A 16,248-nucleotide genomic window follows, 5' to 3' on the forward strand; every position below is an offset into this window, starting at 1 on the left:
TTGTTCCTTTCGTATCTCATAAAAGCTCGAAACCCAGCATCTGCTCTTTCAATCAGCTTATCTTTGATTATCACTGGTGCTTCTGTCAAGATTTCTCTCCTTATCTCCATCAATTTTTCTCTCTTCTTCTGTGCTTTGAAGTCTGGGGTAGAGTTCCAATCCATCTATCTCTCCTTTCCATATTCCGCTTGTTAGATTCGGGCAACGAGAGAACAGACTCCGGACACGTAGTGACTTAACAGCTCTTTATTAGTAGTAGTAGTGATCCAGCTTGGTGTGTGGTCTGAGGGTTCCCCTTTTATAGGGATCGGGTACGCCTCTCGACCAATCAGAACGATCCCTAGTTCCCGCCCTAGCGGCGGACCTGAGTGGAGACTTACAGCGATATATGTTAATATCTAACACCCCTCCCCTCTTAGACAGAGTGTTCCGGTTTGTAACAAAGTCCTTTAAGTATGTTGGTTTCTGTCTTACACGGGTGGATCGTCGGAGTTCGGGTTGAGATGGAGTGGGTGTGAGGTCGGCTTGTTCTGCTTGTTCCGTTTCGCAGTCGGGGGTTGGACAACTTTCCTCACTCGGATGCTGACCCGATCCGTCGTTGAACTCCGGTTCCACTCTGGGCTCCAGGGTGCTGTAATCCTCTGTGTTTGGGCTTTCGGGTTGCTGACTTTCAGAAGGGATATAGTCCTCATTAGCGGATCGCAGATTCGAGTGTGCCAGGCGACCCCGGAGTTGGTCTATGTGCCTTTTCCAATTCCTACCGTCCTCTAGTTCCAGCAAGTATGATCGTGGACCCGTGATGCCAATTACCTTTGCCGGCATCCACAGTGTTCCCCCTGCATAGTTGTGGGCGTATACTGAATCCCCTATGCTAAAACTCCGAATTTTGCTTGTAGAGTCTGGGGACGATGTGGCAGAGTAATTTGGGTGAAGTCGGTCCAGGTGAGACCGTAGATGGCGGCCCATGAGGAGTTCAGCGGGGCTCCTACCCGTCGTGGCGCTGGGGGTAATATGCTGGATTAGAAGGTAATGATCAATACGTGTTTGCCAATCACCTGGGCCCATCCTAGCGAGGGCCTCTTTTGCAGATCGCACCATTCTCTCCGCCTGTCCGTTCGAGGCCGGATGGAATGGCGCGACAAGGGCATGCCGAATTCCCTGACTTGCTAGATATGTTTCGAATTGCATGGCCGTGAATTGGGGCCCGTTATCGGAGACCAGGAGGTCGGGCAGGCCATGAGTGGCGAAAAGTCGCCATAGTACCTTAATGACTGCCTCTGCCGTGATTGAAGTCATTAGGACTACTTCCAACCATTTGGAGTATGCATCCACAACTATGAGAAACGTTTGTCCCTGGACTGGCCCTGCGAAATCAATGTGTATTCGCGACCAGGGTGCTTTCGGTTTGTCCCATTCTGTGGCGGGCGCTTCAGGGGGTGCTGGTCTAGACTCTTGGCACGGATCGCAAGTGGCTACCCATTCCTCTATCAGATCTCTTTGTCCATGTTTGGCCACCAAACGTAACTCCTTGCTAACGCTTTCATCCTTACGATCCCCGGATGCCCAACATGTAACGCTTCTAATACATTTCTCCGCAATGCGTATGGAACAACAACTCGATCCCCCCACAACAAACAACCTTGTAAAACCGGCAATTCATCGCGTTTTGTCCAAAACAGTTTGAATTCGGGTCCCACATTCCCCTTTGGCCACCCCCTCCATACCCAAGTTTGTACTTGTCTGATTACATTGTCCTTAGCCGAAAATTTAGAAACGTCCAAAGAAGAAACAGGTCCTGAGTCCAAACAGTCAATTAATAAAACCGGTACCTCGGGAGTGGGGTCTGTTAATAGTTCAGGAAGTGGGCAACGGCTGAGTGCGTCTGCGTGCCCTAGGTTGGAACCCGGTCGATGTATCAGTTTGTAGGAGTACGCAGCCAGGAAAACAGTCCACCTGGTCATGTGCGGGGAGAGTGAGACTGGTGTGGGGCGGTTTCCCGCCAAAAGGCCCAGCAGTGGTTTGTGGTCTGTGATGAGCTCGAAATCGCGGCCGTAGAGATACTCGTGGAAACATTTGACTCCTGCCACAGCGGCTAACGCTTCCCTGTCCATTTGGCTGTAGTTTCTTTCGGCCGATGAAAGAGTCCTTGAGTAGAATGCTATGGGCGCTTCGTTCCCGTTTGGCATCCTGTGGCTGAGAACTGCGCCGACGCCGAAAGGTGATACATCGCAGGTCAATACCAGTGGTAGCGTTTGGCTGTATTGGACGAGGAGCGAGTCGGTTGTGAGCAGGCGCTTGACTGCGGCGAAAGCTGCTGCCTCGGAGCGTCCCCATGTCCATTTCGCGTTCTTGGCGAGGAGTTGATGTAGCGGCTCAGCAACGATAGCCTTCTGTCTCAGAAAAACGCTGTAGAAGTTAAGTAGTCCGAGGAATGCCTGCAACTTGGTTTGATTTCGTGGTGTGGGGGCGTTCTGGATCGCCTTAATTTTCTTCGACGTTGGATGTATGCCCAAACCATCGATTCTATATCCCAGGAATTCTACGCTAGGCACGTTAATTTGGCATTTTTCTTTTTTAAGGCGGAGATCCTTTTCTCTAATTCTGGCCAGAACAGTTCTAACTCTTTTTAATAGTTGCTCCTCGTTTGCAGCTGACACCAAGATATCGTCAAAATACGGGACGACCCCTGGTATTCCCTGCAAAAGCCGTTCCATGACGCTCTGGAACAGACCGGGAGCTATGCTTACGCCGAATTGTAACCGGTTGCATTTGAAAGCACCCCTGTGCGTCACTATAGTTTGGGCCTCCACCGTGGCGCTATCCACTGGCAGCTGCTGATACGCTTGTGCCATATCTAATTTAGCAAATATTTTCCTGGCCCCAACGAGTGCAATAGGTGTTGGACTACTGGTACAGGATATGCGCTTTGTTGTAGGGCGACATTAATTGTGCATTTATAGTCCGCACAGATACGGACTGACCCATCTGGTTTAACTGGGGTTACGATGGGGGTTTCCCAGCGCGCGTGATCCACCGGTTCAAGGATCCCTTGTTCTACGAGCTTATCTATTTCCTTATCAATTTTGGGACAGAGTGCAAAAGGCACTCATCGTGGTTTGAGTCGGATTGGCGCCACGTTGGGGTCTAGATTGAATGATATAGGTTTACCCACATACTTACCAAGACCAGGGCTGAACACATCCTCGAACTCCTTAAAAATCTGTTCAGCGCTGCTGTTCTCCACGGCATTGATTCCGGTGACTTCTAGCCCCAGGGCTTCAAACCAATCCAGTCCCAGGAGGCTCTGCAAGGGTGTGCTGACGACGGTCACAGGCAGCTGGGCTACGATGTCCTTGAACTGCACCCGAAACGTGCCTTGACCCACGATGGGAACTCGGTTTCCCTGGTAGTCACGTAGCAGGATGTCTGGTGTACGCAGTTGGCGCTTTTTAAGGCTAGGGATTGCCTTTTTCATGGCGGACCATGAGATGATCGTCAGGGATGATCCCGTGTCAACTTCCAGCTCGCAAGGGGAGTCCTCCAGGAGGACAGTGATTTTCAGCTTTTTAGGCCGCTTGATGCGGACCTGACCTATCGTTGTGAGATAGGTTCGCAATGGTTCTCTCTGGGTCAACTCTCTCTCGGCATCGGTATCCTGGGGATACTCTCTCTCAGCTCTCTGGTAATACGCCCTTTCAGCTCTTTGTTTGTAATCTCTCTCGGCAAACTCCCTCGGATTTCTCTCTGGGCGCCCTTTGTTTTTTCGCCAAGCCCCTGGGTTGGGCTTCTGTTGGCGGTACATAGGAGGCTGCCGTTGTGAGGCAGGGACTTCGCTCCGACACATTCTTGCGATGTGCCCCAGTTTGTCGCAATGCGAGCAAACAACGTTTCTGAACCGACAGGTAGACCGGGGGTGGTTCCCTCCACAACTTGCACATGGTGGCAAACGGAATTTGGGTTTCCCCACCGGTCTCATGTGACTGCTCCGCATACGATGGCTGTCTTCGAACTCGGTGTCCTCGACCTCTTGATCGGTGTCCTCATAGTGTACTCTGGCATGTCTGGATCCGGTCTGGATCGCGCTGTATCCGCGTTGTATGGTCTCGGATGATCTGTCCGCAGATTCGGATGCTCTCGCCTCATCGAGTGCAATCTGTAGGCTTAAATTGGGCTTGGCCAACAACCATTTCTGTAGAGAGATGTCTCTTAACCCGCATATGAGTCTTGCCAGGATTTGCTCGTCCAGATCCCTGAACTCGCAATGCGTTGCCGCTTTCCGGAGCGCTGCAACATATTGGTTGATTGATTCTCCCGCCTTCTGGTTCCTCGTGTTGAATTCCTGGCGGCGAACATGGCGGGAAGGTTTTGGTGCGTAGTGTGTTTGTAAGGTCTGTTGTAGCGCCACCCATGATACCGCCTGTATGGGTGTTGGCTCTGAGAGATCTCTGGCTGTCTCGAAGACTTCTCGGCCGCAGTAGCTCAGGAATATGTTCTTCTTTCGAGAATCTGGTACTCCCGCGTATTCGTTTGCTTCGAGGAAACACTCGAACCTTATCATGTAGGATTCCCAATGATCGGCCATTTGGGTCGAACGGAGCTGGAGGAGTGTGCATCGCCATCTTGTCTGCGTTTGAATTTGCCGCGCTGAGATGGCTGCCGGAATTTCCGCCGAATTCCTAGGCTGGATCGAATCCTTGGATTCTGGTGGTGGCTTCTTCGTCCTATCTGTCTCTTGATCCCACCTTCGTCGCCAGTGTTAGATTCGGGCAACGAGAGAACAGACTCCGGACACGTAGTGACTTAACAGCTCTTTATTAGTAGTTGTAGTGATCCAGCTTGGTGTGTGGTCTGAAGGTTCCCCTTTTATAGGGATCGGGTACGCCTCTTGACCAATCAGAACGATCCCTAGTTCCCGCCCTAGCGGCGGACCTGAGTGGAGACTTACAGCGATATATGTTAATATCTAACACCACTCTTGCCATTCCCAACCACACTCACTTTGTTGTCAGTATCCACAGTTTTCTTATCTCTTTGCTCATTTTTTCTTTCATTTTTTTAACTCTGTCCTCCACATTCTTCATTTGATAAACATTTCCATCAAATTTTTCTGTTTTGTATTCCATATTCTCCAATCTCTTTTCAATTCTCTCTGTCACAACTAATAGATTTTGAATTTCAAACATAATCATTTGCAATGTTACAGTTTCTTTTCCTGCTGCGCCATTCTTCCAATTTTGCAGGCACTGACACTATAGGATTCAAGGCTATTTTAATAAACCTCAAACAGGTTCATTTATTATCTTTCAAGTCAAAATGTTGTCTTCCCTCCAATAGCTAGTGATAGAACTCCCAAAAAACACCCATATAAACCACGTGCTCTTCCGACATCACTCTCAGTAAACAAACTGAAAGAACCTTGAATCTCAAATGATCAAAGAGAAAGAAGAAAAAACAATGTATCCAGCCTCCAGCCTCTAAGTGGCAGTGTAACTGCTTTTCCTTCTGTTGTTACAACCCTCTTTATAATCTTTCTTATTACCTTCTTTATATTCCAAGTTTAAGAAATAAAAAAATCTTAAATAGAGATCAAAAACAATCCAATCAATCCAATCAAGCATTATAAAAAAAAAGAAGGAAAATTTTAATCCATAGGTGTAAGCAAAAGTGAAAAAATAAGAAGAAAAAATTAATCAATTCAGTTTAAAAAATAGAGAGCTTTTGCAAAAATTCCATACATGAAAAAAAAATTAGAAACAGGATAACACACTAAGTTTAATGTAGATTAATTTCACCGCTTACAGTCTTCTATCTTCAATTTTAATTCAACTTAATTTTTTGGGGTGTAGTCTCTTTTTCTAATAATAAAATTTCCTCACCAATTCAACACACTTTCTCTTTTCGCTTTCTTCCCATTCCGGAGCTGTTCCAACTTCAGCAGCTTCAGAAAAAAAGCTATTTCTGGATTTTTCAGGGACTTTGCGGTGTCCCTGAGATCAGCAGGTGGTGCCCTTCTCAATCACCATCTCTGTGGGATGGTTTAGGTCTGAATGGACCATCCAGCGGCAGAAATATTGTCTGTGATTTCGGAGCACCAAGGTCACACGTCATGCCATCGCAACATCATCCCCTTTCAGTCGGAAAGATGCTGATTCTGTAAACCACTCAAAGAGGGCTGTAAAAAGTCTAAGCGTTATGGCTATTAGAACAATATTAAGCAAGGGCTACCTGTACACACAGGAAAATGCGGGGTGAGACTAGGTTGAATTTGAGAAGGAGTGGAGATAAATTCTGTGTCAGCCTCATGACTCCACGGCTCCCTTGTTCGCCATGGCTTCTGTGTCTGAATTACAGGAAAGGTTTCCTTCCAAGCCACACTGACCGTGGAAGAGGTGTAACCAAAGAACTGAGCAAAACATAAAAAGAGACAAAAGCCAAGTCTGTCATCCATGAAGAGGGGAACGTCTTGTATGGAGACTTCCATAGTCATACACTGATGTGCCCAGCTCTCAATCTGGCCCTGGCCTGGCCTGAGGACAGCAAGCCAAGTGGAGCAGGCTGTTTTCCCTCCCATTCTTCCCGGGGAGGCCTGAAGCCAGGCCGCTAGGCCTCCCTGCTTTGGGAAAATGCCCCCTCACCCAGCTTTGAGGGATATCAGAAAAAAGGAGAAATAGAAGCACAAGGTCTGGCCAAATAATTACTTATGGCCACAATTGAGCCAACATTTCTGTTGCTAAGTGAAACATTTGTTAAGTGAATTTTTCTCCATTTTATGACCTAAAGCATATCACTTAACAGTGGCTACGTGAATCACTGCAGTTGTTAAGTTAGTATGGTTGTTAAGTGAATCTGGCTTCCCCGTTGACTTTGCTTATCAGAAGGTCGCAAAAGGGATCACATGACCCCAGGACACTGCAACCGCCATAAATATGAATCGGTTGCCAATCGTCCGAATTTTGATCATGGGATCATGGAGATGCTGCTACAGTTGTGTGAAAAATGGTCTTACATCAGTGCTGTGGTAACATTGAAGGGTCACTAAATGTACCATTGCAGGATGAGAACTACTTTTAATTATATCTTGACCGTTTTGACCACGTCATGCAGTGGAATTCACTGGAGAAAGCAACGATGCTTGGAAGTTAGAGGTAAAAGGAAATCAGGCCGTCAAAGAACATGGCGCTTGGATGCCATCACAGCTGACACCAGCCAGAGCCTAGAGCAGCTCAGAGAATCCACGCAGGAGGAGGAGGAGGAGGAGGAGGAGGAGGAGGAGGAGGAGGAGGAGGAGGAGGAGGAGGAGGCATGGAGAGACCTGGCCCAGAGTAGGACAGGGCCGAATGGGTTACATCACCCTCTCTATCATGAATCCCTATGCTTTTTTTCCTCTGCAGATGAGGAACAATCATGACAATATCCACATTTTCATATCCCAGTCCTTGGGGTTCCTCCATCACGCCCAGACCGAAATCAGGAACGGTGCCGCACGGTTCATGGGTAAATATCAGGAAATGCTTTTCCCTCCCTTGAATCACAGCCCCTTCCCCAGTCCTTTTCCCCTGAGCTTCAGTGGGGACAGAAGGCCAACCGAGGGGCTGCCGGACAGGCAGCGCCATGGGTCCCAAGGCAGGGATGGGATGTGGAGGGGCCCGGCCCACGGAGAGCTGAATCGGAACCACTTCCCCAAGGGTGGCAAAGCAGCTTTTGAACGGCTGCTGGAGGGAAAGGCCAGAGGTCGCTGGGGAGGAGAGAGTGGACATTTTGCTGCAAACAAAGCCCACGTTGGAAGTGGGTCAGTGGGCGGCCATGTTGGCATCAGCGTTTCAATAGATTGTCCCGCTCTGACACAGGAAGCCTGTGGAAAGGCTCAGGCCCAGAATGACCGGGCTGAAAAAGAGAGATCAGCCGCCCTGATCTGCAGCCCAGTGCAGAAAGTCTCCAAACTCCTTTCAGAGGGGGAGGATTTGCTCCCAACCTGTTCAATAAGCAAACTGAGGTGAAATGGGGAGTCACAAAGCTTTGTGGATTCACAAGGTTTGTGGCAGTACCAGACACCACTTGCAATTTTGTTCCCCTTCTGTTTTAGCCAGCCAGCCAGCCAGCAAAACAATTCGGGCTGTCAGTTTCAGTCCACATTGCTTTGCCCGAATTAATCCCAAGGGGCTAGGTCAGCTTTCGAGATGCACTTCCCTTCCGCTGAATGGTCCCACTGGTCAGTGACCTCCAGCAGGAGGAGAATCCTCTGCCAATCTGCTCCCCTCGAAAGCTCCCCCAAGCAAGTCTTGGAACCAAGCAAGGAGGAAAGGTCTCTGCCTGACACATGCCGATGCCGGGACAGCCCTTTGTCTCTTCTGGGCACCAAGAGGGCAGGGGAGGAAAGAGGAAATTGGTGTTGGGAGGAAACGAGTTTGCTGAATTAAAGCGCAAGTGAGAAGCGGACTTCGGTTTGTACCTTCTCTTCCTGTAATCCTGCCGAGGTGCATGTAGGATGCATGCTTACAGCCCAACCTTCGCCACTCTCCTAACTGGTTAGCACCCAAACCACTTTTTAATAAAAACCCTTCTTGCCTGGCATATTTTTGCAGGCCTTGGGGAAGAGATTATTTAGGTGTTCACAAAACAAACAAAATTCTGAAATTGTTTTTGTTTAGGCTACACACTCAACTATTACAGCTCAGAACTGTCTAAAAACCTGGAACAGGAGGACCTCTCCCACCTGAGCAAAGGTAGGAGGGGAAAAGAGGGACGGTTGCCCTGCCTGAGCTCACCCGGAGGCTCCCCTTTTGCCCAGAGGGACCAGGTTTCATGCTGCTTCCCCCACCCCGACGCATCCCCCCCCCCTCTGCAGAAGACTGGGTGCCTGGGGCTGCCCTCTAAATGCCACCAGGTTCCCCCACAGTTATGGTTTCCTGCTTTTATGCCACTTCAGTCCCTGGCTTACAGCAATAATAGGTTCATGGATAATGATACAATAATTGACAAAAAATATTGAAAATAATTAAGAGTATAAAAGATGATAGAAGCCTAGGTTAGAAGGGATCTTCTGGTCCAAGTCCTGCCCAGGCAGGACTCCTCAGATCATCTCAGGCGATGAAAACCTCCAAGGATGAAGCACGCCCCCCCCCCCCCCACACACACACTGCAGGAATCTCTTCCACAATAGCTCACACACCATCAGAAAATTCCTCTACATTTCAAGTTTGGATCTACCTTTCTAAAAAACCCACCTGTGTTGGTTCTTTTGTTAACCTGGGTTCATCTTCCATGGAAAACATTTTTGGGGTATTAAACTATCATAAATATTACATGGTGCAAAAAATATGTTTTAATTGCCTTAATATTAAGAGGTCCATATAGCTGCACCCTTGGTGGTGTTACATCTCTGCTTAGATAACCCACCCACATGACACGCTTTGTAAGAGGGGGATGGACATTCAGCCAGAATTCCTGACAATCAGAGTCTTGCCATTTGCAGTGTCCACTCATCTGCATAACTTTTTAAAAAAACTAATACCTCAACAAATAAAACATTTTTTAAAAAACCTAGAACCAAAACTATGCTTCTTGCATGAAAATGTGCCATAGCAGGCGCCTGGCGGGTGGGTGGACAGCAAGGCCCTTTGAGGTGAGCAGACAGAGGGGCCCTTCTGGTGTCTTTAGGGCACCCTGGAAATGAGAGGGGGAGAGCTCTTTCTCCTCGAGAGACCATCATCCAGGTGTAAATTTCAGAAAAATATCAACCAGATTCCTATTCTCTTCCTAGGGAAAATGCTTAATAAGGTTCTTGGACTATACCACCGAGACCCTTGGTCAGTCAGGGATTCAGGCCTCAGCATGGGACAGAAACTCTTATGAGTCACTCCTGATGACAGGTCCAAGGTGAAGGGAACTCTCCTGGTTCTGCTGAATCTCTCAGCCCCTTCAGTACCACTGACCAGGCCACTCTCCCAGACCCCATCCAAGGGGGTAGTTCATTTACTAAGTTCATTTATGAAGGCCCACCCTCCCTCCCATCCAGCATCTACCTAGAGCTGCTGGGAGGGGCCGTCTACAGCATGGAGTGAGAAACCAATGTGCTGAAGACACACCATTGTACCCTAAACCTGACATCTTTGCAGATTTGAGTTATTTGCTGGTATTTTGCTTTACTTATCTGTCCCTTCTTTTGACTCTGTTTGTCAATTCTTATGCAACCATTCTGGTTACATCCGGCATCTCTTATTTTTCTTTCTCAATAGTATTATGCTAGACCAGGCTTTTATAATCTCATTACTCAGTTTCCCAAGCTTCTTGAGTTGGCTTTCCCTTTAAGATTTCCATTCATGGAAGCTCTGTGTTTGTTGAAATCAGCTCTCTTAGTCTAATTTTAGTTATTTGCTAAATTTATTTATTTATTTATTGCTCATAAATAAATTTATGAGCAATAAATAAATAATAAATAATAATTTATTGCTCATTTTAGTTATTTGCTAAACTAAACCTAGTTATTTGCGGGATCGTATCCTGCCCCAAACATCCGTTCGGCCGATTCGCTCACACAGAGAGGGACTCCTCCGTGTGCCGTCCACTAGGCTGTGCCAGCGGGCGACGCCTAGGGGAAGGGCCTTCTCTGTGATGGGCCCGACCCTCTGGAATGACCTTCCCCCCGACATTAGAATGACTACGGATCTCCGCTCCTTCCGTCAGAAACTTAAAACCCACCTATTCCAGCTAGCCGGCTTGGCCTAATTCCATCTTCCCACCTCAGTTTTATTTCTAAATTTTTTAGGGTCTGTTTTTAATGTTTTTAATTTTTATAAATTCGTACAGGGGTTGTTTAATTTGATTTTTAGCTATGTATATGATTGTTTGTATGTTTTTAAATTTATTCCTGTACACCGCCCTGAGTCCCTCCGGGGAGAGGGAGTGGTCTAGAAATTTAATAAATGATTATTATTATTATTATTATTATACGATTGTATCACAGCGGCCAGTTGATTCGCCGGATTTGGCATTGATTACTAGTCGGGCCCCACCCAGGGGCCTAGGACGTCGTAACGTATTTTCGTAATATACGTGCAGATCCAAGCAGTGCAGCTTTTTGCATTTGACTGATGGTGATTTTGTCAAGTTTTAACTGTTTTAAATGTAATTCCAGTGCTTTTGGAATAGCACCCAGTGTGCCGATTACCACTGGAATTACCACTGCTGGTTTGTGCCATAATCGTTGGATTTCAATTTTTAAGTCCTGGTATTTCGCGACTTTTTCATGTTCCTTCTCAACTCTGCTATCACCTGGTATTGCGATGTCTATGATTGTAACCTTCTTTTTCTCAACCAGTGTGATGTCTGGTGTGTTATGCGCTAGTACTTTGTCTGTTTGTATACGAAAATCCCACAGGATCTTGACCATCTGATTTTCGGTGACTTTTTCAGGCTTATGTTCCCACCAGTTTGTTGTTGTTTTAATATTATAATTTTTGCACAAATTCCAGTGGATCATTTGTGCTACTGAATTGTGCCGCAATTTATAATCAGTCTGCACGATTTTTTTACAGCAGCTGAGTATGTGGTCAACAGTTTCATCAACTTCTTTGCAGAGTCTGCATTTGGCATCATCAGAGGATTTTTCGATTTTGGCCTTAATGGCATTTGTTCGGATAGCTTGTTCTTGCGCAGCCAGGATTAGTGACTCTGTTTCTTTCTTTAATGTACCTGTTGTTAACCATAACCAAGTTTTTTCACTGTCCACTTTATCTTTTATTTTTTCCAGAAATTGACCATGTAAGGCTTTGTTCTGCCAACTCTCCATTCTTGATTTTATCACATCTTTTCTGTATTCTTGTTTCGTCTGTTGGGCCTTCAGTAGATTTTTGTTCTTTACTTCGATTAATAGATGTTCTTGACTTTCTTTTAAATAATCAGCTAGTGCATGTTTTTCTTCTTCAACTATTTGCTTCACTTGTAATAATCCTCTGCCACCTGATTTTCGGGGCAGGTATAGTCTATCAGTGTCACCACGTGGATGTAAACTGTAGTGCATTGTCATTAGTTTCCTTGTTTTTCGGTCCAAAATGTCCAAATCAGCTTGTGTCCAGTTAACTATACCAGCTGTGTATCTTATAACTGGTATTGCCCAGGTATTTATGGCCTTGATTGTATTTCCACCATTTAATTTAGATTTCAAAATTTTCCTAACTCTGTTGGTGTACTCTCTCCTGACAATATTTTTTACTTGTCCATGTTTGATGTTATCCAACTGCAAAATGCCTAAGTATTTGTAGGCTTCATTTTCGTTGCATTTAATTAGTTGGCCATTGGGCATTTCAATCCCCTCACATGTAGTGATTTTGCCCCTTTTTATGGATACAGTGGCACATTTTTCCATGCCAAACTGCATTGAAATATCGGTGCTGAATACTCGGACAGTGTTTGTCAGTGATTGGATTTCTATTTCTGACTTTCCATAGTGTTTCAAATCATCCATATATAATAAATGTGAAATTTTTTCAGCTTCTTTGGCTGTTTGGTAGCCTAATTTCATTTTTTTTAAGATTACTGATAGTGGGATCATCGCAATGATGAAGAGAAGAGGTGAAAGTGAATCACCCTGGAAAATTCCTCGCTTGATATTAACCATTCCATAGTTCTCATTCCCTACTGCCAACTCAGTTCTCCATTGTTTCATCGCCTTTTCAGTGAAGGATGTAATATTTTTACTAATGCCAGTTGTTTCTAAGCATTTTATGATCCAACTATGTGGCAATGAGTCAAATGCTTTTTTATAATCAATCCAGACCATATTCAAGTTCGTTTTTCGTTGTTGTTGTTGTTGTTGTTGTTGTTGTTATTATTATTATTATTATTATTATTATTATTATTATTATTATTTGATTTTGTAGAATTACTCTGTGGTAAGATGGGCAGCCAATAAATTTGATAAATAATAAACAGTTTAATTCCAATAGAACTTGGTCAGTCTTCCCACAAAGTTCCCACAATTTCAACTCCTCTATCATTTCATCCAAATTACTCCATGACAGCTGACTTTCTGGTTCCCTCCTCTGCCTTTGGAGGGACAAAGTTGTCTGCTAGGTTTCTCAGGAACCTGCTTGATCTCCCACTTGAGGCAGAATTTGTCTCCCAGTTGATGTCAGGGTAGTTAAAAGTCCCCCATTACTATTGCAGTGTTTCCTGCACACATCAGCAAAGACTTCGTCCATTTCCTCTGCTTGGTTGGGTGGTCTGTAGGGTAAACCTATGGCAATGTTGTTCCTTTTTCTATTAACCCAGATGCACTCAAAGGTTGGGCTGTTTGTTTGTTGTTGTTGTTTGCATTTCTGTACAGGTACAGTTGTTTCTTATATATAATACGAATCCACCTCATTTTATTAGGTTTCTTTTGAACAACATAAATCCTTCTAGCAGAACGTCCCAGTCATGGGTTTCATCCCACCAAGTTTTAGTAATGGCAATAATCTTTTATCTGCCCTCCTGTACTTGGATTTCTAGTTCGCCCTGTTTGTTCCTCATACTTCAAGTGTTAGTTGTGTAGGCGTCTGAGTCCTTTTCGACTGGCCCTGCATTTGCTTTCTGCGGCTCCTGTTTTGTATCTGAGTTTCCCTGCCTTCTTACCACTTGGCCAGTGAGGTCCCAAAATTTGGTTTTCTTCCCCTCCAGTTTTAGTTTAAAGCCCTTCCGATAAGCTGCCCTGTTGTTCTCCAAAAACATTCTTCCCGGTTCTTGTGAGGTTAGGCAAACGCCAGAAAATACTTGGTGCTAGGATTTTGAAAATGCCCGGCAACCTCAGCAGAACTGAGGTTCACTGCAACCTTCTGGGTTTACTGAAACCCATCTTTGTAACCTGTACACTCACTTTATTCTAGTTTTTCAGAAGATGGAATCAGGTTCAGATACCAGCATGGTCCATTTTGCAAAAAACTACCGGGTAGTTTTACAGAAATTATCCGTGAAAAGGAGGTGAGGAACGAAAAGGCATCAGCTTCAAATCTTAGTCAAAGCAAAGAAATGCAAGCCACATTCTCCTGGCATATCTGGTCTCAACACTAGGGTGGGGGATGGGGGATATGTCTCTGCAGAGGACCAAAGCCAGAGGAGGTGGATGTGGGGCCTGCAGGTCCCTGGAGGCCCTTAACAAATGTCACCTCCAATGGACTAGAAAGGGTAGGAGATAGCTATGGGGAAGGGATGGTAGCCTTGAGCAGAAGCCAAAGGGAACAGCAAAGACTTAAGAACCTTCTGCCCCGACAGGCTGGCCGGAGCTGGAGAGAAGGACCCCCACACAAGTGACAGCAACCCTCCAGGTGAGGCATGGGTGGGTCAGGGTCCAGTTTCCTTCCTTGGATGATCACTGGTATACTCACACAACACACACACACACACACACAGAGACCACTTTTCCAGAAAGTGGCACTCTGGTTACTTCTTGAAAGAAAGTTTAACTAGTCCCCATTAAAAACAGACTGACTGATAAAATGGTATTGGGGGCAGGTGATTTTTTGCATACAGTAAAATCCACTGAAGTCCATAAGACCACAGTTTATTATGGGCTGCCAGTGGACCCTTTATGGTCCTTACTTACTCTTTATGTAGTGACTGCTAGAAGTTATGACAGCACTCAAAAGGAGACTTGTATCAAAGATGCAGCTGCTGCAGCCTCCCTGCAGTCAGGTGATTGCAATTCCAGCACTTGGCAACTGGCGGGCATTTACAGTGGCTGCAGCATCTCACAATCATACGATCACCATTTGTGACCTTCACGGGTAGCTTCCAACAAGCACAGTCAATGGGGAAGCCAGCAGGAAGTCAACAGTCGCAGTTGAGTGACCTGCTTAATGACTGTGGATATTCGCTCAACAAGTTGGATGAAATTGGGCAGCTATAGAAATTGAATAAATATTTTAAAGAACTCCAACCAGAACTGACAAACTGACATAAGTTGGGCATAGTAACAACATGTCACTTTACCTTCGTGCCCCTGAGTGATGGGAGTTGCCACTCCTAATGGCGGTTGACAAGTGGGATACCTGGGCATCCAGACTGCGCTCTGACCCACCTGACCGACTGATTTTTCATCTATTTATTCCTCCAAGCCTCCCTCCCAGTTTCATTCTGACTTTGCCTTCCCCACGACGGAGGATCCCTTTGCCAGGACCACGGAAATAGGGAGAGGTACCAACTCCGAGACAGAAACCTTTCTACATTGGCAATTCCTGAGCACCCAAGTAGAACCCCACTTGGAAAAAGCATAGCAGGCCAGACACAGGGGCAACAGCTCCTCTCCAGCTCTTAGATCCGCCTCGGGATTCTCATTTGAAAGCTTAAACTTATTTTGTAATTTTAAAGCTTTATCAAAAGAGGGTAAAGGAGGGGGAAGCTCACCTGCTGGGTTATAACCAGGTGGCCAGAAGCTTCCCTCCTTATGACCAGTTGCAGCATCTCACGGTCTCTCTCACACACACACACACACACACACACACACACACACAGGCAGAGCCATTAGGACTGCTGGGGGGGGTCCCTCTCGTGGGTGCACAATGTCCACCCTCCACCCTCCGAGGAGCAAGAGAGGCCCCAGCTTGCCTCTGCCCCATCTCCGCCCTTGACTTGAGCAGCCTGCTGGACGGGGGAAGCACTGGAGCTGCCCACTATGCCCCCCACAGGCCAGTAGACGGAATGGCTGGGTGGAAGATGTGAATAATCTCTCTGCAGATGCACACATCCTCACAAAGGGTTAAACACTGCTGAAAAAAAAGAAAAGAAAAATGACATCACAGAAATGAGAGGGAAACATCCAAATAATTGCAAGGAGAAAAACACATGGATGGCCATGCCAAGCAAAGATCACTTGTTCCCCAAATTACCGTAATAGGAGGGGTACAAAGGGCAAAGCGCCACCCCGGCTGGACCCCACATTCCCAGTCTGCACCAGAACAGCATCGGGGCTGGCTTCGTTCTCTCCAGCAGCTTTCCAAAGACCAGTGCATCACAAGGTTTGGCTGAAGGGCGGCGTGTGATTCGTGCATCAAAGCAGCAAAGATACCGGGAGGGGGGCCACAAAGCTAACCCTGCCTGTCTTCCCCTCCCATCACAGAGAAATCACTCCTGGAGTGTGACAGCAGAGCTCCCAGCCCACTGCTGCTGCCCCCCGACTCCCCACACCCAGACCTGTCCACGCTGGAGAGGGGCATTCTGAGCCTGTCCACCCCCAAGCAAGCCAGACGGACACTTGCCCAGCGAGGTCAGTCTGCA

The 16,248-nt window shown here is 46.5% G+C and overlaps 1 protein-coding gene across 1 annotated transcript in view; it reads left to right on the forward strand.

Annotated features, from left to right (window-relative positions):
- LOC309395767 (maestro heat-like repeat family member 5) overlaps window positions 1-16,248 on the forward strand; it is a gene marked incomplete at both ends in the record, with an annotated part of 78,207 nt that overhangs the window by 59,607 nt on the left and 2,352 nt on the right. Inside the window, 5 exons of the mRNA XM_081960300.1 lie at window positions 7,392-7,494; window positions 8,649-8,723; window positions 13,863-13,956; window positions 14,248-14,300; window positions 16,091-16,237. Coding sequence (XP_081816426.1) covers window positions 7,392-7,494; window positions 8,649-8,723; window positions 13,863-13,956; window positions 14,248-14,300; window positions 16,091-16,237 — 472 coding nt within the window. The remainder of the gene's footprint in view (window positions 1-7,391; window positions 7,495-8,648; window positions 8,724-13,862; window positions 13,957-14,247; window positions 14,301-16,090; window positions 16,238-16,248) is intronic.

The sequence above is a fragment of the Natrix helvetica genome, assembly GCF_964273705.1.
Source record: "Natrix helvetica genome assembly, chromosome: 7".
NCBI classification, from domain to species: Eukaryota; Metazoa; Chordata; class Lepidosauria; order Squamata; family Natricidae; genus Natrix; species Natrix helvetica.